This window comes from Acanthaster planci, linkage group LG01 (assembly GCF_054643075.1).
Source record: "Acanthaster planci isolate LZ-2023a linkage group LG01, COTS_SCS, whole genome shotgun sequence".
Classification (NCBI taxonomy): Eukaryota; Metazoa; Echinodermata; class Asteroidea; order Valvatida; family Acanthasteridae; genus Acanthaster; species Acanthaster planci.
The window spans coordinates 27,402,107-27,427,575 of NC_141777.1; the positions used below are offsets into that span (position 1 = coordinate 27,402,107).

The 25,469-nt window shown below is 40.8% G+C and overlaps 2 protein-coding genes and 1 pseudogene across 9 annotated transcripts in view; 1 reads left to right on the forward strand and 2 right to left on the reverse strand.

Moving 5' to 3' along the window:
- Nucleotides 1-826: 826 nt before the first annotated feature.
- On the reverse strand, nucleotides 827-16,040 carry LOC110975232 (monocarboxylate transporter 11-like). 4 transcript variants are annotated; one of them, XM_087143440.1, is made up of 6 exons: nucleotides 16,022-16,040; nucleotides 5,174-5,250; nucleotides 4,579-4,781; nucleotides 4,208-4,351; nucleotides 2,431-3,273; nucleotides 827-1,622 (listed from the first exon to the last, which is right to left on the reverse strand). In XM_087143440.1, the coding sequence occupies exons 3-6, from the start codon at nucleotides 4,772-4,774 to the stop codon at nucleotides 1,477-1,479; spliced, it is 1,329 nt and encodes a 442-aa protein (XP_086999566.1). In that variant the 5' UTR covers nucleotides 4,775-4,781; nucleotides 5,174-5,250; nucleotides 16,022-16,040; the 3' UTR covers nucleotides 827-1,476. The 4 variants fall into 4 exon arrangements, with proteins under 4 accessions (XP_086999566.1, XP_022083221.2, XP_086999560.1 ...); XM_022227529.2 differs by lacking the exon at nucleotides 16,022-16,040 and adding an exon at nucleotides 9,703-9,997; XM_087143434.1 differs by lacking the exon at nucleotides 16,022-16,040 and adding an exon at nucleotides 6,018-6,152.
- LOC147800614 (uncharacterized) lies at nucleotides 10,196-11,678 on the reverse strand (annotated as a pseudogene).
- A 4,121-nt stretch (nucleotides 16,041-20,161) lies between the features above and the next one.
- The window catches only part of LOC110975143 (ral GTPase-activating protein subunit alpha-1-like), a 75,337-nt gene continuing 70,029 nt past the window's right edge, over nucleotides 20,162-25,469 (forward strand). For 3 of the 5 annotated variants that reach the window (XM_022227312.2, XM_022227313.2, XM_087135200.1), the window contains exons 1-2: nucleotides 20,162-20,349; nucleotides 22,121-22,399. In XM_022227312.2, coding sequence (XP_022083004.2) covers nucleotides 22,132-22,399 — 268 coding nt within the window. In that variant the 5' untranslated portion in view covers nucleotides 20,162-20,349; nucleotides 22,121-22,131. Of the gene's footprint in view, nucleotides 20,350-22,120; nucleotides 22,400-25,469 lie in introns of those variants that run through there. The other 2 variants (XM_087135192.1, XM_087135187.1) reach the window with 2 other exon arrangements.

The window sequence follows — 25,469 nt, forward strand, 5'->3', positions numbered from 1 at the left end:
GAGAGAACCCCCCCTGCTTTGTGTTGATCATTGTCTCGCAGGAATCTGGGGAATTCCTTTTAGACATCTTGGGGGGACGTGTTAAGTAACAATAGTCTGGAATGTGTATAGGGATTGGAAATGTTGGGGGGGGTACCCCTCGGTCTCATTTCTTGCTGGGTATATCGGCACAGGCCTAGGTGTGTCTGATTTAAGCACTAACTTTCAGATGTTAGAACTTCCACTTCAGGCGCTTCAAGATTCGAGTGTGCTGGGACCCATTCTGTAAAACTATGGATTCAAAGTCAAGAGGAACAGTAAGAACTAAGAGAGCGACTTTGCCGTCTGAATCTCTGGATTCAAATAACATAACAAAATCCACACAGACTGCCCTGTCTGGAAGTGATATCATGCACATGGAAACCGAAAACCAGGAACTGAAGGCACACGTTGAAAAACTGAAGAGATATTAGAAACAGTCATATCTTGTATGACACAACTTCCATCCTTAAATGGCCAACACATCCACAGTTAAAATAACAGTACTACTTAGAAATTTTGGACAAATGGTAAGTGTCATCATTGAGTGTTCATTGACCAATCAGGAAATTCAGCAGCAACTTCCTTGACATGATCAAGCTACAAGCATCACAATGCAATTAAAAGTCGTGTATGTATTGTTCCTCGGTATCGTTACAGTATTTTTTATCAAGTGTGTGGGGTGTTCGAACTTCTGATGTTAACTGAAAATTGGGATTTGTTTAATCACCTTTTGCCAGGTGAATTTATTGTATCCCTGATTGGGGCTCTGACATTTCTGATTCATTCCAAGGTGTGCATATTGATGTTGTATTACTTTTTACCAGCATTTATTAAAATCAGAAGCAGGTTGACGTCCAAGTTGACGGTAAAAAATGGGAAAAGTAGCCAATATGAGAATACAGTGGGAAACAGCTATAAGTACAGTAAGACACAAGTATCAAATATTTAGCAGGTCTTTTCCAATATTTGCACTTTAAAAGAAATGAAGTGATCCCTTTCACCCATTGATAAGATTCTATAAAATTTGCACGCATCTGTTGTAGCTTGGCTAACCTGTGTGAGAGTACACGGACATGTATATACATGTGAGTTTGAGCAAAAACACACAATGCCTTTTTTCCCCCACCCTGCACCAATCAAAATAATGTTGCTGTCCATTGTAGTCAGGCCTAGACTATGTTGCTACCCAAGTTTCAGGTTCCGTGGGAACTCATCATTCCTTATGACCTGTTTGCAAAATATTCCTCTATCCATGACGCACCAAAACTTTCCAGTTACTTCTCACTTTGGGAAATGGTTTATTTGTGTCTCGCCGATGTACATGTATGTAATTTAAAGTGAACCAGTGAAGCGCAGTTCCCGTCAGGGGAGCCTCTGTTGCTAGGAAAACTGTGCCCTCTATTGGTCCCGCTTGGGGCGGATGCACATCTCGGCTTCTATCACAACCACACAAGCTCATCCCTTGCCAACAGACTGCTGCGTGATCCATCCGAGCCGAGTCATCACTACTTCAGTCGCCATAGCCAGGAGCGACACGCACCATATACACCCCATCAGGATAAAAGCACCGTTGTAGCTGTCGCTCACATCGTATATCCAGCCTGAAAATAAAAAAAAACAGGGTAGCTTTCTTCAGAGGATCATTATTCTTCAGGTAAGCAGTACATCCAAGTCTGATACCAAGAGCAAAAAACAAGACAATGTTTCGATGAGCAAATTGTAAGGGCTACAATCTCTTTTTATTGCTTTTCTTTGTTCTTCAGGAGCTTTGATAATAAGGTTCTGTGTTATAACTAGGGAATTTAGCTGGTCCCCGGAACTTTGTGATAACGCGAGATGACTGTGGTAACCTTTTCATAATATTTTATTCTGTGGTAGTCAATGAGTACTGACTTCCGACAGCCCCAGGCGGCAGGTGAGTACCACCTTATTCTAAACAGGTTAGAATTCTCAAAGGTTAAACGACCATCTGATATTTCAATTTATAGCTCCATGATCTACATAACCTTCATGTCTACATTAAAAAATCTTCAGCCTACTTGCCCACTCTCACGAACAGATTATGTATACAAATTTTTGTCCCATTCTTTGACGGAGTTCAAATGGCTTTTTATATATGCGTTGGAGTTGTTTTTACATTCTCAATGTTCCTGAACAATCGATGTACCTGAACAGCCAATATTTAAAACACGTGGTCGTCGATCTTGATCGATTGACAAAGGTATTCTATTCTTGACGGCATTAAGAGGTGAGTTCACTTTTGTTACTTCGGTAGTAAAGCCACATGAGTTCACTTGATTCAAAAGGAGCCCAATTTTATTTGAAACGGTGGTCAAAACGGGTATTTCCCTTTATTCTGATGGAAAAAAAGTTACTGAAAAACAGATAAGGATGGTTACTTCATCCTACCTGGCAGGAAACCAAAGCTGATTGTGACAACTCCACTCAAGACTCCCATCCAACTAAAAGCACTGACCAGATTATCAGCGCCAAGCAAATCCTTGGTGTACACGTCCAGAAGTGCGCCAATCGTGCCAGACGCGCCCATGAAACAAACGGCATTGGCCATTACCGTCCAATAGGAATCCAGCCAGGGGTCAGTGAAGAGGCAGACAGCCGCCACGGCTGTGGTTACGGCCAACATTGCCCTCAAGCTCACCCAACCCCGGTCCACCAGGGGCCCGTGACCTATCTTGAAGATGAGATTCGAGACACCAGCCGCCGCAGTGAAAGTCACGGCGTCTTGCCCGGAGAGACCCTTGGCGTAGACGTGATCCACAAAGTAGATGACCCACAAGTCGTTCACCAGGCGGTTGGACATGTACAGTACCGCCGTCACGTAAAAGGACGTCTTTCGAAAGACCTCCAGCCCGAACGCCCAGGTGCAGCAGACACCGCGAAGTTCCGGGAGGCAGCATTTGTTTCCCCGCACCGTACGTTCCTCGGAATCCTCTGTTGATGGATCATCGGCAAGCAGGGTGTAGTCCCTTTGCCTGCTTTCGTGATTGGGCGTGGTCAACCCCTTCTTCAAGAGAGCTCCGCAAGGGACGAGATGCGTACAGATCGCGCCAAGGAGCAGCATGGCTCCCCTCCATCCGTAGGTGTCGAGAAAGAGTTGCGTCAGAGGTGCAAAGACAATGAGAGCCATTGAATGACCTGCGTGGCCAATGCCGTTGGCGAGTGTGTAGTGTGTGGTGAAGAAACGGCCCACCATCGCCCTGGTCAGGATATTGGCAAAACCAATACCACAACCTGGGAGTCACATCAAACGAAAGTAATATAACCCAAACATTCCAGTCCAAATATCACTCTAGAAACTGAAGAGATAGAATCGAAAGTTGTCACTAAAAATCTCCAGAACAATATCGATTTTCAGGCCCTGTTAAAATTTGTCAAAAACGAAATGACGCTAAAGATGGTTCCATTAACTGCTGTTGGCAAATTGTCAAGCTCTCCACTCACATTATAGTCTATCTCCCCACGGTAGGAAACATTGAAGATACATATCTAATGCATGGCACACTATAGTCTCTGAAAGTAGACAGCAATTCTTCGATCATGGGAACTTGTCTTCCAAGTGAAGGTTTCATGAGTAATATTTTTTAAAGCACACTCAATTTGGTTGTGCAATCTTTTCTTTCACCTATGTTTACATATTTATAATTTAGCGACGCACCCCTGTGTTTTGATTTCAGGGTGCTTCCATTCTCTCCCTAATAGTAATTTTATTTTGTTATAAACTAATTTTAACAACTGTTACATATTTTGTCAATAACGGAAGTGAAATTTTGAGTCGATTTGTGAGCAGTGAAATTTGGAAACTTTCCGACCTCTAAATGTTTTACCCGTTTAGATTGACGTTTTGTACCTAAATTATTGCCGATGAAATCCTATAGAATTTCTCATTTTTTTCATGGTTATTAAACCAACCTTTCTTGATTTGCTTCATTGGTGAATAATTTCATCTGTCTAAGATGGCGGATGTCGCCTAGAATTTGGCATGAGCAGCAGATAATTTTGTAATATTATGTTGTTGACTGTTATTCACGTTTAATTCTTTTAGTTATTATATAGACCATTCTTCCCCACCGCTCTGTCTTTGCTTCTCACAGAATAAACCATTGCGATTTTTGTCACCAGTTGCCCCTACTTACACTCAGCCCAATTCTTACCTAGGTACACTTACCCGAGAGCAAAGTCAGAGACAGGGCAAGTTGCGTAACGGACGTCGCTAATGAAGAGGCGATCAGAGAACCACCAATCAGGACACCGCTCACCATGACAACCAGTCGTGTTCCCAGTAACACTTCCAGCGGCCCCGCTAGAGGTCCTATTAGTATCAAAAACACAGTACGTCAAACAGTTATTGTGAACGTTTGAAGTTGTGTATAATCAGTTACTCATTTCTCCATACTCATGGAATCACGGTCAGTCATCAGTGACCCAGTTCGTTGAGGAATTTGTCCACAACCAGTTGTAAAGAAACACTGGCTGGCCCTTTAGATCAGTGATGATTTCACCATTATAAATGTCAGTTCTTTTCCGGCCGACCTTTACCTGCAAAGTCGGTGATTCCGTTGATGATGGCGATCGTCCAGCCCACCAGCCAGGTGCTCGATTCAAAATCTTTTTGCAGGGCGGGTAGCATCACCCCAAGTCCCTTAATGAGTCCAGTCCAAACCAACCACGTCACGTGTAAGGAAAGCACAGCTTGCCATCCCGATCTGACCTCAGCTGGTAGCAGTCCATCCATATCGGCACTGCAGCGACAATAACAGAGGGGTAGTCTTGACGCTATAGATCTTTATCGTGGGGGTACGGTTACTAAACTGAGGCTGGAAGAGGGGGAAATGTCTATTCCCTTTTGTCAACAGTGAAGTTGTGTTTCTATTGCCAGTGGCTCTACAGGAAACGACAAACACGGCAGTGTCATGGTAGGTCACTGCGGCCGAAATTGTAAGTCGCCGCAGTGGTTTCTATAAACACTCCGCGTCTCATGTTAATAAAAAAAGGATGTATGGTTTTGCGACAGATGCTTGTAAGTGCTAAAATGTTGCGTCTCTGTCAACCAGCGTTTGCATCTCTGTCACCCAGCGACTGCCTCCTTCAACCTTTTTGTCCGCTCGCAAAAACATTGCCTGCATCGTCTTACCAGCAAGCAGTATTTAAAATCTGGAGGCCATAACTTCAAGCAGTCCCTCTTTATAGGCCAATCCAAGTCTAGCTCACCTACAAATAGAAGAAAGAGATTCTTTGATACCTTTTTATCGGACTATAAAAATGAAACCACAAACCGATTTACTCAGAGCCAGAACACCGAGAGAGCCAACCAACACTAGTTATCATTAACTCAACCGATGTCAAGCTTGCTACAATCATGAGCCTGATCAAGATAGTAAAATAGTCAGCAATTTTCGTGTTGACCTGTCTTCATTCTAGAGAATGAAAGACATCACTGAACAATTAAACAATAAACCACTGTTTAACGATGCTGTAAATGGAGTATGATATTCCCATTAATGCCGAGGTATCTAGTACTTCGATGAAACCCATGATGTCCCAGTTTGATAATGAGATGTCAATTGATTTTTCTAGGAAATTTCAGTCTAAAGACAGCTTGTTAATCGAAGACTTCTTCATCTTATACTTTGTGCAGGACATTATTTGCGGCCGTTTGGGCTGGTTGTTGGTCATTCCCATCAATCGACAGGCAGTCGCGTGGGTGGTTCTTAACAGATGGTTAAAAAATATCATCGAGTTTCAAACACTCTCCTGGTTTCCTATGAAGGCTTTTCTTCTATTTCTAAATTCTATTGACTGTAATGACCCCCCCCCGCACTAAGGCACCATCGGTACACGTCCGGACGGGTCCGAACGGGTCCGGGCGTGTTACTTCGAGTCCGGAGCCAAACAAAAGAGATTTTAAGAACAGTGGAGCGCATCCGAACTCAGTTGCACGCAAAGGAACGCAAACGGACTCATTTACATGATCCTACCAGTTTGACCGCAGGTGTCCTGCATATAACGAAGGACGTGCACTGGGTCAGGCTAATAAACCTTTAATCCGACATTAGTGCTTGGGGGTGCATCAGAACTTTCCATCACCACTACCATCAACTCATTCGCCAGACCATTCTGCAACATTCATCGGAGATGTTCAGATGGAGCGAAGTCACAGTGAACAATGGATGATTAGACAGGCAACAGTTTTCTTTCAAGACATGTAAATAGTATAAATATGTAAACACATGTATGCAGATTTGTATGTATTTATACATAACTAAGTTATTTTCTTCAGGAGAAATTTATTGTCTGGCCTGTTGCATTTATTATTTTTGGTAGCCTTTTTGTTGGAATCGTTCGTGTCTTTTGCTTTGTGTGCTACCATTTCAGAGCAGAAAAGCCCTCCCATCCCTGTACTCTTCAAATATTTTCCTCTCTGGACAAGAGTGAATTCAAGGCAATTATGACCAAAAAATTGAAACCTCTTCCCCGAGAGCTACTGATCTATTTATAGTAAATGTATCCCCTTGCAGCAGTAACCTTTTTTCCGGATCACCGAACTAGGTTTTATTTTTATATTTTTTAATGGACGACGGCATTAATCCTCAGTACATGTAATTAGTTTTGACCTTGCACAAATCACGCCCCAGTTTGTGATTATTCTTTTGGGCGAAACTTAGCCTCCCGACCAGCGCCCTTCTATTCGGTCCGTAGAGTGTGACGGTGAGTGTGTACGTGTGCGGACCAGTGAGGTCAAAATACAATAACCCCCCTCTCCCCCAACTCGTTTCCCAAGCCCGTCTCCGGCTTCCCCCCCCCCAATGTTGAAAAATTGCCGCCCCTCCAGGCCGCCATGTTGGATACAATGGGATTCCATATCTGCCGTCGTGCGTCGCCCGTCGTGCGTCGTCCGTCGTGCGTCGTCCGTCATGCGTCGCCCGTCGTCCGTTTTCTTTTTGTTTTGTCTCGATTGCGCAGTGGTATTTTTAACTTTGACCCTTGATCATTTCAGGTGTCCATGTACTTGTTCGATCGATCCATCGTGCCTGACTCTCATTTTAGCAGTGCAACTAGAAGATGTATTTGTTTTTGCAGTTGCGCCGAACTCCACTTGAAAGAAAAAATAATATCCTTTCATTTTTAAAGCCTGACGTGGGTAAAGTGACGTATATATGAAATAATACCAGTTTTGTTACATCGATAACTTAGTTACTCTAGACGTAACTTTACTCGTTAACGGCCTGACGTTAGGTTTATAGCCTATGTAATATTTCTGTCTGTCCCTGCACGATATCCCACAGAACGGAATGTAAATAATAAATTATTTACAATGCTTGATTCCTTAATAGTTTTCATAATAGACGAACTGATTCATCATTATTTTGAGGGCGGGTATACCTATGATGAAATCTGCTGTATACTCCAAATTAGACATGACTTGAGTTGCAGGTAGGCTCACAGCAGTCTTTTAATCAGTAACGTTACTTGTTAGCCCCATAATGCTGATGTGCTAAACAACCTGTTCTCATTGGTCTATCCACCCTGGCATACACACCCCAAAAAACCAACACGTCACATTTTCTGAAACTTAAACCAAGTGGTAATTGCCCCCTAACAATACATTTAATAAACAGTTTGTTATCCACAGCACTGTCTAGTATTTCTGTATTTCAAGGTGAAATTGAGAGGACAAAATGGAATATCTGTATCGGTTGGCAGATTTCTTTCTGGAATTTGATGAAAACAAGTCGGCACATTTTTACAGTATGCAAATTAGAATAAGATTGTGGATAAGTTGGCCTGAACGTTTTTGCTGAAAATGTTTTTCCCCAAAAAACAATTGGTTGAATTCACAGAAAGGCGATATTTTCTTGTCAAGGGGCAGGGGTAATCTAGCATTATTGGCATTAATTATGGGACTAATTTATGCTTTGCAGGTGGGATTTGTACTTGCCTATTAGGAAAAGATCCTTAAAAGTGAATGGAATCATCACATTGTCATATGTTAAACCCCGGCTTTTGCAGGCCCTATGCAACCAATTTGATGGACGACGGACGACGCACGACGAACGACGGGCGACGCACGACGGGCGACGCACGACGGGCGACACACGACGGGCGACGGACGACGGAGAATGGCATGTTTGGAATTGGTAAATGGCAGAATTGGGACACAACAAAAAGCAAAAGGCGACGGACGACGGGCGACGGCAGATATGGAATTCCATAGATACTCGATAAGCCAGTCTGTACACGCAGTGTATTACATATACGGGCTGCAGCCACGTGCGGTTTTCAGTGCCGTGTTTCAGCGAAGGAAGATCGGGATACACAATCCATAATGAATGTACGTGCGTGCGCCTTCACAGACATTGATCTGACACATTCTTTAGTCTGAGCTCGAAACGCATTTTCATTTTTTTACACGATGTCTAGCCATGGCGTTATCCAAGGGGTCCGGTGGAAGGCTCATCTCCAATTCTCAATCAAACAAACCAGCGCAAGGCATTATGGATTCTTGCGCAATTGCGTAGGGTAAGTGCAGGTAATATGGGACCATTAATCTCATTTACATAATTTGCATAAAGACTAATAGAACAATTAGAAAGAAATATTGATTGTTTGGAAGAGTAACAACAACTCTTCCTTTGAATTCTACAACTTACACCAGGTTGTATCCCTAACAACAGTTCAGATGCAAAGTATGACGTCATCACCAAATGCAGTATGGGACAGCGTGATGTGCAGGTAATATGGAACACTGATTCTAAGACAATGTAATGACATTTTAATTATTTTGTACAACTGAAAAATATTTACACATGCAATTTCACTTATTTAACATGTTTAATGTAAATAAAAGCATCCTTCGACATCTCCATACATAAAACTCAGACAAGACGTGTAATCATCTCACTTTAAAAATGCCATTTCACAAATTAATTCAAATTGCCTCGTCATACTTGGAGTTAAAATAAAAGTGTATTAACACATGCATCATGTCCTGACATGTATGCCAAAACTTTTATTTCACACCTGAAATATTGTTACATGCTGTTTTTGTTACATTATAATTGCCTATGCAAGCCTATAATTTGTTGTCAGGACCATGTCTTTGGCTCTGCATGCATTGATGGCCATCTGCATGTCTTCAGGCAACCATAAAGTCCGGCGTGATTTCTGAACTATATTTGACTATATCTGACATCTGCATGTCTTCAGGCAATCATAAAGCCTGGCGTGATTTCCGAACTATATTTGACTGGCATCTGAATAAAAAGGACAGCAAAATAAAAGTTAACCACAAGACCTAATTCTATCTAATTCTGAATTTATCACTAATTATATGATTTAACAAACAGAAAGTTAACATCAACTTTAAGTATTTACCCAAATCACCATGACACTTATCTGACAGGCAAACAAATCCTGTTCGCCATATTGGATTTTCCATATTACCTGCACCTCGTTGTGATAGCGGAGCTCGCATTCAATGCTTTATTATTCTTAAAAGAATTATACACAGTACCCCACGCATTGACCTAGCTCAAAAGACTTCATAAAATCGCTAAATATGACAGCAATTCAGAATATCCCCGGACAGTTTTACAGTTTCAGCATATTTGATAAAATACCTATTTTTAGATCAGCAACAAAAATACCACTGACGTCACATACCTTGTCAAGTTTTAATGAACTTTTTTCCGTGAGATTCACTAAAACCTACAACCGCTCCATGACGGAAGTAATGGCTAGTCTGTATAACTATTGAGGGCGTTGTTTCGTGCCGGTGAACGTTTACACCGGAGGAAGCGTCCCATATTACCTGCGGTCCCATATACCATAGGTCAAATAGCCCACTTTTTCTGAACGTGGCTAAATAATGACGGACTCTAAAGTAAATAATGCTGGAAAAAAATACAAATAATATGAATATTCTGCACTGCACTCTATCCGCAGAAAACGTAATAGACAATTTGGAGAGCCCGAAGCATCACCGACTTTATCCATGGTGCCGTTACCCCCCCCCAAAAAAGAATGCGTGAGGAATGGCCGCTATGGCAGTGTCCCGCAATATTCCCCACTGGATTAATTAAACGCACCTGTGTACACCAAACCCACAAAAAAAATGGCATATTTGTCAGGAGACACAAAAGACATCAAATTACCAATTTTTCGATTAAATATTGTCCCTAATAACTGATTGTGCGTTCTTCCGAAAGAGAATGCTGATCAGGGATGGGTATACCTAATCTTCAACATTATTTAGCTCTTCCCAATCTCAATTGGGAACAGCTTTTGTAATCGTTAAAATTTTATTTTCCTTTTTTTCTTTTGCCGCTGTTTTTTTCTAAGGGGCACGTTGGCAATTATTTTAAGTCCGATCAATTTCAAACTTGGTATTTTGGTAACTTAGCAATATTTGATTGTCATTAAAGTTACAAGCATTCCCCATAAAACGAAGATAATACGTAAATAATTACGTCATGATGACGTCATCAAGTGATTCATTATTAAATTTTTAATATTTAAATATTCCCGTAAATTCGGTTGGGTATAGTATTCTTCAAATCATATACTGATGTAGTCACCCTCGACATCGTATTTTGTTGAATACCGATATATCGCTTTTTTCACAACGACTTAATCGAAATGTCAAATGTTGGCATGGATTCTACTCTTTCGTTGCTTAAAAAAAAACAAGGCCTGACACCTGATATGCGTGGGGACGTATTAAGTTGCGAACCCCAAACACGACGGGTGAAGAAGTCAATGACAACACCAGACCCTTAACTTACAGATCCAACATGGCGTCTGCTGATGAATGCGAGAGTGATTTCGGAGTGTATATCATACTGTACTTATTCTCTAATTCGACCCTCAAACGCGAATAAAGCCGCCTCCCCTCATAATAAGCCCCTCCCCCTTATTATGCCACCTACAAAGAAGACAATGAATATACTACACATTTGGGGAGCACCGAACAGCTCTCAGACTATGCAGCCCGTATTTTCGGGGGTCCACTCCCACTGAAACTAGAACCTTCTTGAATAAGTCAAGACACGATGAATATGAAAGTTGACTGGACCTCAACTAATACCTGTTTTGTGATTTCATGTAATTCATTGGTCTGAATAAGAAATTTTCGTCTGTGCCATCATCCATAAGGTCTGCAAACGTTAGATATTTTCTCAACATCGTTATCGGACATGTGGGTGTATTTGTTGACGGAAGCGATAAGTACCCACGCTCCTTGTCTGAAGATGTCCGTTTTACTCTTAACAATGAATATCTTAACATGGTCATCATGCAGCTGAAGATCGCATCTGCGAATATTAATGAGCTCGTTGTGACACAAGTAACATAGTACATAATCGAACATCGAATAAATTGTTTGAGTCGATTAGTGCTTTAATGATTTCTGGTGTTATGGGTTCCTTCTTTACTATGGGTTTCGCTAATCTCCTCTTAAGACCTTGTAAGACGTTATGTAAAAATGTTCTGTCACACGGGTTCTGTTTACAGTCTGGGAGACAATCGTGTCGCCATTTCAGGGCGTAGAATGTCGTTTCAATTTTTGAATATGGACCATCCGCGTGGAATAAGTGTCGCGTCGAAATAACAGCATATGTCACTGGAGTCCTCAGGTAATGCGGTTACCTTCTGTATCTCACACCATCGTTGCCATGCGGCGAAGGTACTGTTATATTTCTTAGTTGTAGTGGGAGCTCTGGACGCTTCCAAGATTGAAGCCAAGGTTGAAACAAACTCACCCTCGTCTATCCTGAAGGGAAAATCACAAATTGCCTGATTTTTAAATTTTTTTTGGCTTGCATGTACTGTCATCTCACTGGGCCATATACAGGGTATACTCAACCTGAAGCGTACTCAGTACGCTGAACTGATACCATGATGCTACGTTCATGCATAGAGGAAGGAACGCATGCCATCCGGCTTAGACTACCATTCAGCTGTCTTTTGATCTGTGCCATTCGACTTTCTTTGCCATATGTCGTACAACATGCCACTCGGTTCTGACGCTATACGCGTGTCGTAAACACCAATTTGTCTGGAGTAATTTAGCATAGCCAATTAGCCGGTAAATCGAATACATATTACTCCTGACTTTAGCAATGGGGATTGAAATAATGCTTTTAGATTTCTTCCTGGAACATAAATATTGGATGGATCAGTAAATGTCATGGTGGTGCTAGCCGGTCTCCTGAATGAACTGTAATCAGAGAATAGTAGAGGCCAAAACGGGGCTGAAGGTCAACATGGGATTACCAGAGCTCCTTGTGCACAACATACAGCATTCCAAATGCCTCAGAACATCTCCCACAAGATTGGTGGGTGGTACTAACCAATTGTTCTCTACGTGCCAGTTGCACGAGAATGCATCTTCTTCACTAGTACCAGAGACTGAATTCTTGGAATTAAATCTTGGTACTTTCGTATTGGTCTCATCTGCAAACCGATCCACTGTGTGGGGTCCCCATATGTTGTCAATAAATTGAAAGAATTCCCGGGAAATTCCCCAGTCATCCCAATTTACTTCTCGACTGATCTCGTCAGCGATTTGATTTGCATGTTTGGGTATCCACTGTACATCTAATTTGATTTCGTGGAGTTTACACAGTCTGAATATGTCCAGACTTAAAAGCAGTAATTCTTCTACCATACTGCCCTTGTTTACCACTGAAACCACGCCTTTATTATCTGTGAAAAGCTTCACTACTTTTCCCATAAATCTGTGTGCAAATATGACATTCTAGTCGCAGTTACAAAAAGTGACTTCAGTTTTTGCGCCAAAATGTCCAGGATAGTGCAACAGATGTCATCGATAGTGGTCCTGCACTCTTTTTCTTAAATTTAGTATACAGAATATCTGATATGTGCAATCAATTATTGCTACGTTAGATATTATCAAAGAATTATGTTTTTAAGGCACTATATCTCCTAAAGTAGATGTCTGATCGGATTTAAATCTTGCAGATATATTCAAAAGTGAGGGCTTTAGAGGAATATTGACCTGATGTGATGATGACAACATGAGGAGAAAAATCACGCGACATTAAAGGTGGACTTTCTCTACAAGGAACTTTGGCAATTATTTTCAGTCTGATCAATTTCAAACTTGGCATGATAATTAACCATCATCAGAAGATGAGCCTCGAAACTTTTTTGTATTGTGACGTCATCAGGTGTCACGTGACCTCAATTCAAAATTTCATTCTTTACAGTATAATAACTAATAAACTATTTTACCGATTTAACTCAAATTCGGCATGCACATGGTCGGGAACGTGTTATAGATGAAAATTATATCTTGACCTCACGTGACCTCTACTTCTGGTTTGACCGGAAGTTGTATTTTAACACACAAATCGTCATATCTTATGCACTATACGTTCAATTGCAGTGATATTTGGTTTTTCGTTATACATGCCACTTTCAAGTTGGCAATTATTTGTAATCCAATTAATTGCAAACTTATGATACTCGTTGATAGTCATCACAAGACAATAAAAACATTTTGGGAACAGCTATGTGTTTGTTCATAAACACCACCTCTAGTTTCTTTTGGTACTCCTGTATTGGTAAGGTAATCCGTCCCTGAACGTTGAAGAAAAATCGCTGCCGCTGGTTATCCAGATATATAATCTGGGAAAAAAAACAAAGTTTTACAAACAATTCCAAGAAGAAATGGTAACTCATGACATGCTGACATGCTTAAACAAATATCTGATGCCGGTTATTAGGAGTTTTTAATAGGCGAACCCCCAAGTCAAGAATGATACCACTTGTCAGCCGGAGTCGTCCTGCATAAAGGCATGTAGCTTCTTTTGCTGTCAGCCAACCCCCGACGAATAGGCCAACACTTCCTCAGTGCTCAGTAGACTGCATGATCAGCGCGCAATCGGACTCAAAGGAACGCAGGGAGATACACGAGACTGAGTCCCCTTGCATTCCTTTGAGTCCGGATTCAAAGGACCCGTCCGGACGCATTCCGACTTTTTCCATCGTGCCTAAAGCACTAAAGATGGTCATTGCCCTTTACGTTCATGTTCATATACGTTTGTAGCGGAACCAGTCGTTACACCAGACAAATTTCGTTTCTCAACAGTGCCGCCAGCGCACGGTCTGATCGTGGAAATTTTGCATAAAACTCGAAGTGTTCAAACATTTCGGCTAAATTACGAAAAATACAGACGCAATACAGACACGATGTGGTAATGAATATATGATTTATTACACACCAAACACAACATAATAGTTTATTTTCAAACCTTTTAAAACCGTTGAACTTGGTATTTCAGTGGCTCGAATAGCAGCTATGGCGAGCTTAAATATATAGAAAATGTATTAAAAGAAGCCCCCTTCCACATAACCCACTCGTTTAAGCGAATCTTTAACAATAAATATAACCAAGCTATACACAATATTGGGGGATTGAATGCATTTTCACCTTCCTGGTAAATCTTACCTTAGTGGACAAACTATTTTTAAGCACATGAGCAACCTTTTAATTTAAATTTCTAATAATTTCAAAATTTCTGTAAATTTGCGTTATTTCAGACATAGTTTCGTTTCTCAGATCGTTAATTTGTTTTTGATGAAATCTAAAATTTATGTTAATGTACTTGTGTTTTATAGTTTCTGTGTGATGTCTACAGCTTTAGTTATTTCCTTATCGGCTGTACAAATCGCGTCATTTCAGCCTGTGGGTTACATTGTTGATCTTTTTAAATGAAACAAAAATCATCAACTAACCAATCAATCGACCGACCGACCAACCGATCGATCGAATCAATCGATCGATCGATCGATCGATCCAGTGTTTATTATTGCACAAGTTCGATTCAGCGAACACTGTTGTTAACCACTGATCGGTTTGCTTTTATAATTGATGCTTGAATATATCATAAATTATGGTTACCAGGCAAAATCGACTAGAAGCTAGCAGTTAATGGCTGCTGGTGAACTTGGATAAAAATTGTTGGATAAAAATGCAAAGTCCTCATTTCGATTCATGGAAAGCATCCGCTCCGAACAGGGACGAAAGGGGGCGTGTTCTGAAATGCAATTGACAGTCCTTTGGTACGCATTCACCGCATAGGCAGGTGAGTTTGTGGGCGTTTGACACGGAGCACGATGAGTACGTGTAACAAACTTTGCAAGAACCAGAAAAACTGCTGCAGGGCAAATTTCATAGAGCTGCTTCAGCACAAAATGTGCTTAAGCACAAGAAAACCTTGCTTGATAAATCAGGCAACCAGTCAAAACTCGCACGAGAAAACCTTGCTTGATAAATCAGGTAACCAGCCAAAACTCGCACGAGAAAACCTTGCTTGATAAATCAGGCAACCAGTCAAAACTCGCACGAGAAAACCTTGCTTGATAAATCAGGTAACCAGCCAAAACTCGCACAAGAAAACCTTGCTTGATAAATCATGCAACCAGTCAAAACTCGCACGAGAAAACCTTGCTTGATAAATCAGGCAACCAGCCAAAACTCCACGTCATGTATATTGTTTGGGAATCGAATTTAGCTGTCTTTTGGTTAGCATGACAATCAGATAGAATTTGTGCTGGCAACATTTGTTTTTTTAAGCAAAGTTTTTTCACACTTTTTCACACTGCAAATTTTATGCTTTAGCAGCTCTATGAAATTGGCCCGCGTTGGAAAACTTAGCACTATCTGGCTTTCTTTCGCCGGTGAGGGTGCACTTCAGCTCCAAACGGATTACAGGGAAGCATGGAAACAGCCCGGAAATACACCATGTACTTCGCTTTTGGAGAAATGGTGTTATTGCTAGTCTTGCTAAGTGAGAGATTAGTCTTAATTATGCCTCGAAATTGAAATGTCTTACCTTAGAAAAAATCCTCGGGAGCCCCCATTGTACCGATTACCGGCAGTGCGTAGGTCACAGTTGTCAAAACATTATTTTAAGCCCATCCGGAAAAAAACGTGTAAATAACGATAAGAACTTACCACTGTCGTTGTGAAGAAAACCAGGTTTCCGTAACGGTTGTGGTCGTCAGAGCTTGTCGTCGTGTGAATATGGTAGCAAATCTGAAAACCGCCACTCGGCAGTTAGACTATAATACACTGTAATTACAATAAAAATCTTCGACAATGTCCACGGCGACCCTGGAATTTTTTTTTTCATTTCTTTGTCGACCTATAATAACACGTCTTTTTATAAGCTAGGTCATCATAATGCTTGGGCAAACGGAATGCTGTTTGTGGGGCGAGTATATGGTGAGGTCGAATAACTGGAAGGACGTTGTCGGGTCAGTAAGGGAATTGCAGGATGAAATCTACGTGTGAAAACGATAAGAGGGAGGAATTCGGTTGACAATAGGCTCTGCCTTCGCCTGGCCTCAGTAGCGGTAAACAGAAAAATACAGATTTTTCATTTTAATATCATGTCATTATAGTTCATTTCGCATGAATGGCAGCCATCAGCACGTGTTCCCCATTAAAATCAAATAAAAACCTTAACATAATGAAAAGTAAAACTATTAGAATAAAATTTAAGATTATATTATATTAAAAAGTTAACATTGCATAAAAAGGACAAGGGACGTTTAAGAAGTCTTTGAGTTGCTGAAAATTACTATGTGCAGTCACGTTGCACTGTTTGGAGTCTTTTGGTTTTACAAGACCCAGACTCACCTTTCTCTAGCGAGATAGCAAAATCTTTACACAGTTTTTTTTTCTGTTGAGGCGTCTGTAAATTACACATTATCTGAATCGTATGACACTAATATAATGCGAAAAGATTTTTTTGTTGGATAATTCCAATTCCATCTATATGATCTTTTCACAGATTCCCATTAAAACCGCCAATACCATTCTCTAACACCGGCCAAATATAGTCCTTACGAACAGTTAAAATTAGCTCATTCACAGGCAGATTAAAACGTTTAACAACCCTTTTTCAGACAGACGGTCTAGGATCTCATCGACTTGGGTCGACCCAATTAGATTCTGGTTTCAGACATACGAACTTAATACATACATTTGCATTGGGTTTGGCCCATGAACTTGAAAAGAGCGACGTCTGAAACCAGTCGCTCTGGTGTCGTTCCAAGCGCGTTTTAGTTACGGACGTATATAAAAAAACCTGGACTTGCAACGCCTTTGTATGAAGAAGAAGCCAACCAGCGGCCATTTTACCCAGTCGAATACAAATGCCTGGGTTGGCTCCCTTCTATTGACGTCAGGAAGAACAAAGGCGGCATTGCTTTGTATTCGGCTCGGTAAAATGGCAGCGAGTGGATTCAATGATCTCTATAAGCAGATTAAGGGCATTGCGAGTCCAGATTTTATTAACACGTCAGTGGTTTAAGTGCCAATCCTTCGCCTATATATACTATGACACGCCTGGTCGCGCGTAATTGTTTCAGACGTCAACCTAATTGCTGTGGACTGGAACAGTACTTAATTCAAAATCTGCTTCTAATTTTGGCTCGGCGCGACTCTTGAACGCCTGTCTAAAACGGGGGTAAGAATGTGTGGTTTGTGATAACATTTTTAAAGCCATTTATTGGACACGTGCATCCGTTAACAAATAAGGGAATAAATGTGCTTGGCCGGTCTTAATCCATCATCTATTGACTTAAATATATTCCAACTTTCAGGCTCTGAGCCTGAAAGTTGACTCATGATGGCGTGCTTCCGGAACCCTTGGATAGGAAAGATATCATGCAAAAATTTTAGAATTTATAATATTTTTTTGTTCAGTTATTTCTTAAGAAATGCAACTCGGGAAAAGGACTTTGGAAAATATTTGCTAATATATCATTTTATAGAAAGTTACATCGCGTGATCTGAAAGAGAAATATCCTGCCAAAATTTGACCCATCACTTCCAAAAATCTAAATACATGAAGAACAGTGCAAAGCGGCAGTCTCGTACGCAGATTAACATTTACGGTTTGAAAGTCTGCTGGTAAAAGCCGAAATAAAACAGATCAAAATATCTTACATACTTTTATAACGTACAAGGTAATAAAATTAAAACAGTATTCTACTTTTACGAAAGATTCTAATATTTTATCTAACCTTTGCTGAAAATAACTGTGTGATATCAATTAGTCTGCTTCCCTGCCCAAAGATTCCCTTACGACCCTTTGATAAAAAAAATCCTGTCAGGCATCACCCACAGATATAAATAGATATGATGCAAGGGTCAGGGGTCACAAGTTGAAAGCCCGGGTGTTTTCGATTTCATCAGTGGCAACATCTCAAAAATGAGGCTTTTCCCTAATATCCAGTGGGCAATACTGCAAGTGTATCCCCACTGAGAGCATGTTTCAGGCACCAAACCTGCGTATGGTTGCAGGCCAGTAAATAGGTCCAAAATTGCCTGCGCGGACCAAATCACGATTAGGCTGTCATATTCTCTGCTATTAGAGCCTTTCGTGGCATGTGGCCTGGGTAGTTCGTTAGGCAGGTGGATGAAATGCAGGGGCAGGACTGTCAGCTTGTATTTCTAAAAGTATCGGACCAAGCGGGGCCCTCCAAATTGCTCTATTTTGCCATGAAGTGTAGGCATCAATTTCCAAAATGGCGATGTGCCTCCTGACCGTCATGTTTTTCTCTGGAGAGAAATATCTTCAAAAGTCACTGATGAAAATGAAAGATGAGGAAGTGAGCTTTAATTTGATATGTGTCTTGAACACCTGTAAAACTTGTGAGTATTTTTCCTGATTTTCTGAGGTGGGGATATTTATCACTGTTGTCAACTGATTTACTGGTGTGCACCCGTATGTTCAGCATTTCGCCTGGCAGTTCAACGGACTGATCTGGAACCTATCTACTGCAGGTAGGTGGATCTCCGCAACGTGGTACAATCTTGTTTTCACGACAGCACGGCGAGTGAAAACAAACGTGCATGAACCAGGAGTCCTACGTACGATATCGCCGGACGTGAACGCGGTCATTATACTACGGAAGCGTATGTAGGACATAACTGAATTAAAAATGGGCCTAGCTATTTCGCCCGGGGGGATAGTATTTCGCCTGGGCGGATTAGTATTTCGCCCGGATAGGTAAGTATTTTGTCCGGGCGAAATACTAATCCGCCCGGGCGAAATAGCAGGCCCAATTTTTTTTCAGTTATGTCCTATATATGCTTCTGTATTTTCCTGATTTAATATTCCACACCGTTAATATAATGCAGTTTCCGACAACAGAACTGAGGGCGCTGTTGAGACGCGCCTTTACCAATTCAGGTTTTTCTTCTGAGCTCACAGTAGTGTCAAAAAGAAAGATCATTAACTAACTCCATCATTAACTGCCCCATCCCCCATAACAATGTACCTGCATCAATTTTCGCTATAGATACAGCTCACCTTCTCTGCTGAACTCTTTAAAAGATAAAGAGTGAAAACCTCACTCTCAAAAAGAGTGAGTCTCTGATAAATCTTTTTCAAAATAGAGAAAACCACTCTAAAACAGTGAAAGCCACTCTAAAAAAAAAGAAAAAAGAAAGAAAACGAGAGAGAAAAAAAGAGTGAGAACCCCTCCAAAGCGTACAAATCACTCAAAAAGAGTTGTCCTTTATACGGCTCGTTGGCAGAGTGAAAATTCGCTTTTTTGGAGTGGTTTTTGCTTTTTTAAGAGTGGTATCACGCTCTCCAGGGTGGTTGTCATTGTTTTGGAGTAGTTTTATGAAATTCATTTTTTTTAGAGTGTGAGTTTCACCCTTTTGCCTGTATAGAAACTGCTTATCGTCTTAAGAAATTCTCTCCCCGCGATTCATGCTTGGTATTCTTTGTTTTTAAAAACCTACCATTGGCGAAACAAAGTTAAGTTAGAGAGGTCCAAAGTGAATCATCCAGTGCTTTGGATGGGTGGTGATGATATACACAATCACCAAACAGTACTCAGGTTTGAAAGCCGAAAGTAGGCGAGCAGTTGCATTTGATTTCAAAGACCCAAACCTGAGTCACTTTCCCCTGGTTGCCTGAATTTATTATGTTAATTGCGGGGTACAAGCTGGCTGGGCTGTGGCGCAAGTTTTGAGGGGACAGGGGAAGCTAACGATAAGCCTACGCGTGATTCATCGAGCGTGAAATCTTTTTTTTTTACCAAGTGCAACACAGATTGTGCTCCTCATATGGCTGTCGGCTTACAAACAGGAACATTTCAACACGTCAAGTAAATATCAAATAATATCAATGGATGGCAATGTCATTTTGGGAAGATACTTTTTGACAGAAAAATCTACAAGGAAGTGTTACAGAGCTTTACGATAAAGTGATAGTTGGACAACGGAGTTTTAGTTTCGTCGACAAACCGACCCAAAGTGTAAGTTTTTTACGTAATTTTCTCTCATTTCTTGTTCTTGCTCTTTTCAATACTCATAACTTTGATCTAAAAGCAAACGAAAAGTAACAGACCTACTCTATGCTTCCCATTGTCAGTTCAGTGCAGCGCTAATAAAAGCAAAATATAAATTTCGCCTAAGTTTTCTTACAACTTCAGCATTAACCAGACCAGTGCGATCTCGCCTTTTATAGTGGTGGTTATATCGGTTTGTGGGACGGTGCACGTCGGTGAATCTAGAAGCACAATCAGGACACCAATAGAAGCTATGGGGTAGCAGAATGTTTATAAATCAATACAAAACTGGGATGACGAAAAAAAGGACAAAAACATGGAATACTTTACGAAAATCATCTCTCAAATCAACTGTAATCTTAAGAGGCTAATTTTATAAATGAAACGACTAAACCGGATGAAAATATCTTAAGTGGCCCTAGTTATGCTCTTATTATAGGCTGCTTTCTCAAAACGTGGAGTACAGGGCATGGCCATATATTCTTCATCACGCTGATATTTTGTTACTTTTTGATAATGTTGCTCCAGGTTCATTAAATTACAGGGACGCACTGTACAGCTAGTACCTGCACAAAGGGCCTTTGTCCACTCTGACGGCTTTCCCATGTACCTTAACTAACATAGATCAGCAACTTTGTCGGGTTCTTTTTATTTAAGATTTTTAGATCTTTGGGAAAAGTGGACCGCCGCTTCACGCCTCGGTAGTATCATTTATGCGCCACGTGGGACCTTTTACATGTTCAGTGCAAAAGCAATCAAAATCATGTTAATTAATGTCACCCGCCTGACTCGACTGATTTTCAGAGATCATCGTTTTGTGATTCAAAATCCGTATTACTAAACCCTCCCTGGTTCGTGAAATTAAGAAAAGTCTTGATTAGGTTTTTTTTTCAGTTTATACCTTATTTCTTTTATTTAGGTAATGTTGAATGATTAGGCCTAATTAACTGACTATTTGATTATGTTACCCGCAGGGTTTGTTTGGGGTTGGAGGTTAAGTGGAGTTTTATCTGGCAGAAGTTGGGGCACACACCCATTCCAGTACCATTTATCCTCATGTCGTCTTCCAGAGATTGAAGGAGACAAAAACAGACGTTTTCGCATTTAACTGGTTTATTCTGTGATAATACAGAAAATGTCGGCCTAGTTCCAGTTTCTTCGAGCTCAGTTTATATGCAATCGGGTGTGTTTCGTGCCATGTGTTTAATTCACGTTTTCCCATCATACATAGAGACTATTGGAAGATAATTTGGTAACTTGCTACCCACCCCAACCCCAATCCAACCCTACGCAAATTTCACACGATGATGTCACAGACATGTTGCTTCGCGTTGAATAGGAATTGTAGGACTGCAAGTTTGGTAAGTATACCGACGAGTGTTTGATCATTTCTCTGCGGTCACACCAATCCCTCTGTATACCCCACTTCAAATATTTTTGGATTGGAACTGTTTTTGTTAATGAGCTTTGAGTAAAGAAACGAAGGGAAAAATTTGATTTTAGTTCTCAACTCAGTGCAACAACTTTGAAACTTTTGCGGTTTTGACGTGCCAATGCAGTTGATGATGAATCTTCGTATTCTAAACAGCGTTTGCAGGATTGAGATCTATTTTGTAGCGGAACATCCCAGCCCATGTTTTTCTTCACATCAAACCATACTTGGAGAAAGAAGCACTCCCTCAGTTCATTGAGAAATAGGTTAACATTTGCTGTCATTTTATTTTCTCTGGAATTCCAGACGGCACTCGGATGCTGAAACTAGCCTCGTCCATGCCTGGTGCGGGTCGACGCAAGTACGCATGCGCGTTGTCGCCATTTTCTGATGGAAGTCGGCCGGACAGGAATGGGTTGTTTACCAAGGGCCTCGCGACTGTACGCCTCCGAACTTGCTGCCTTTTGAGTGGATCGGCCATGTTCAGCAAAAAAGCCCACGGAGACGTCAAGAAATCATCGCAGAAGCTTTTGGATCCGAAGAAGGATGTAGTCACACGGCTAAAACACCTCCGAGTTGTCCTCGGTAAGTGACCGACTTGAGAGTGCGGAAAGGAATCCTGTTCTCTGATGATAAAATGACAGTTCGATTGCGTAGAACTAGTTTCGTGAAATACAGCCACTGTGAAAATCACTTGTGTTGTGTATTATATCACCTTGAATTTATGGCATTTTCTAGCTCAATGAATCGGACCTAAAGTTATCATCTATGTATAATTTTGCCCCGTACGTTTAGGCTTACACTAGTTACACTTATACTTACCTGCTTACAGCATGGAGGAATAATTCCTCCATGCTTACAGCTACTGTGTTGAGCTACATTTAGCTGTGGTATATGGTCAGCAAGGTCAGCATTGCCATTGTCAGTGCTAACATGCCTGACAAAAAATATATGCAGAAAATACTGTTGTATAAGTCATGGTTAATGTCAATCATGACTTAGCAATACCCATGTCAACCTAGCTTGAATAACTCAAGCCTTAATAATATAATGCTCATGGCATCCAGAAATTTGTAGGCCCCTACCAAGTGCATGTACATAGGACATGAGCCAGGTCAGCATGGTTAGTAGGCCTAGGCCTATTTGCCCTTTTTCTGTGTAAAAAGAAAATCTGCTAGACCTCATTTTCAGATCTGAGTTATAAATTTGTTTTTATATGTACATGTAGATGTAGGCCTTTGCTGTGGGCCTGTGTGGTGAGACATTTTGCTGAAGTCATGGTCACTAATGCATAAACTACTGGTACAAATTGACATTGAAATCGGTGACTTAATGGTACATGTATCTCTTCGTTTTGGAAGGTGGTGGTTTGGCAGCAATAGCCCAGGAGCTGGGCCCAAAAGGCCTCTTTTTTCCATGTTGAAGTGAAGGTCAGACCTCCCAGTGGCCTTCTAGTTCATTGCATTGTGCTGTAACATTACCGGTGTTAAGCACAATCTTGAACCTTGTGCAAATTTATTGTACTCGCTTCTGAGTTGATTATCCTATGAATGGATTTTATTCCAATGCAAATCAACTCGGAATGGAGTACCGTAAATTTGCGCAAAGTTCCAGATTGCGCTTAACACCAGCAAAGAAGAATTCAATCAATTCCATTGTAATAAGATAATCAGTCATTATAAATTGTTACATTTGGTCTCTGTCTTCTATGCTATGCTTTCACACTTCTACGGCAATCTCATTTCGGAGTGAAAATTGCATATATGTAGGATGTCACACCTGAGTTATGTCAGATAGTCTAGCCCAAACAATAACGCAGTGATCACTGACCAGACTGTTCATTGCTACCTATGCTGCTTCTGTATTTATTTTTAATAGTAAGCCCAGGTGGGAGCAGCAAATTAGCATAGGATATGATCAGCTGTTAAAGCATCATGTACAATATATTTTTTCACCAGGTTAAGTTTGTTTACAATTTCTTTGTTCGTATTTATAAATCAGTGTCTGATGATTTGGAAGACGCATGTGGACTCTTCTCTGAAAATGATTTTTCAGACTTTAACACATACATGTATGATGCAACAAGCCATACAATTTTTTGTGCAACAAAGGCCAGAGAAACTCTTTGTTTTGATTAATTTTGAGACCTCCAGATGACAAAAATATTGCAAATAATGCGAAACAGAGGTGTAACAATTTAACATTGTTGACTGCTGTGATGCGGGATATCGTGTTTTAACACCTTCGGGGATACACACCAGTACTGTGGTATACATGTATACTGATAGCATGTGTGCCAGTGCCTCAGGTGATAAAACATCATATCCGGCATCACAGCAGTCAATAATTGTTGTGTAGGTCTCTAACCAGTACGCGTACAATGTACATGTACTGTATGTGCAAAGTTGATAATTAATTATGCAAGTCAATTTCCTCTTGACCTCTAGACAGTGATCAACCTCAACCAAGATTTTTATTAACATGATTACATGCATTTAGATCTGTCCTCAGTGTGTGCTTGGAAACCAATATAAAAATTGTGAGACTGGGGATTTGCAAGAGGTTCATTCAGAAGCTAAAATGGCCAACTTCTTTTGTTTAGGCCTTGGAATGATCCTAGCAACGGTTTCCATCATAGCGCACTGCATCATGTGAGTGAAATCAGTGCACTGGTGCTGGCATAGATGGTGCAGGGTATACGTACATGTACATGTATGTGGCTAAATTTAAGTATGTATGTGCATTTTAAAAAAGATAAAAACCGGTGGGTCCCCTGCGCAAGCTGCCAATCGCATTCAAAAGGAAGGCCTAGCCTCCCTCCTCACCACTGAAGGAGCCCTGGCTGGCGCCGCATTTATGGGAGGATCTTTTGGCGGGAATATTCGGGAACCAAATTGTGGGGACAAAATATGTTTGTGCCCATAATCCATGTGACTATGATCATTCAAAATGTGTACAGTCGCCAACAACTTTGGAGCCAGTATGGCCTCACTTCTACATGGAGCCCTGTGCACCGTTTCCAAGGGTATTTTGTGGGTTTGTTCCACTCCTTGCACAAGTATCTCTGATTTTTGACAACTTGAGTGTGCGGGACAACATTTGAACACTGTTCTTGGTGCTGAATAATAGAGGTTCAAGTGACACCCTGTTGGAGAACTCTTCAGCAAAATTGAACTGACCTAAACCTCTCTTCTCTATAACTCGGAAGATCCCAACAAAAACACAACTGGCTCTCCCCTACACATTTTTTATTATGTACACCGTACTTTGTTGTAAGCCATTCTCCTATTTTCTCTTTTCCTATTAAAAAAACCCACTGTTATTGTTCTGTTCTTATGTACATGTATGTGTATACTTGCATAGCTTTAATACATTTACTGATTTCTCTGATTTTTTTATCATATTCCGTGCAGTTACTACATGTGAATCAGATTTGATCAAAAATAAACTTGGGTGCGACATTTGATTTCACCATTTGGTTGAAATGATGCATACTGATCATTGTCAGCAGCAATCTACATTTTTCAGCCCAAGATTTGAAAAATTGTACATTTTGGCTCTGAAATGGAAGATAAATTCTGTTTTGGGATGTGCGATATGAAGCTGAGGAAAATGCTTTCAGAAGAAACATCTCTTGAAAATTTAATTCAAATGA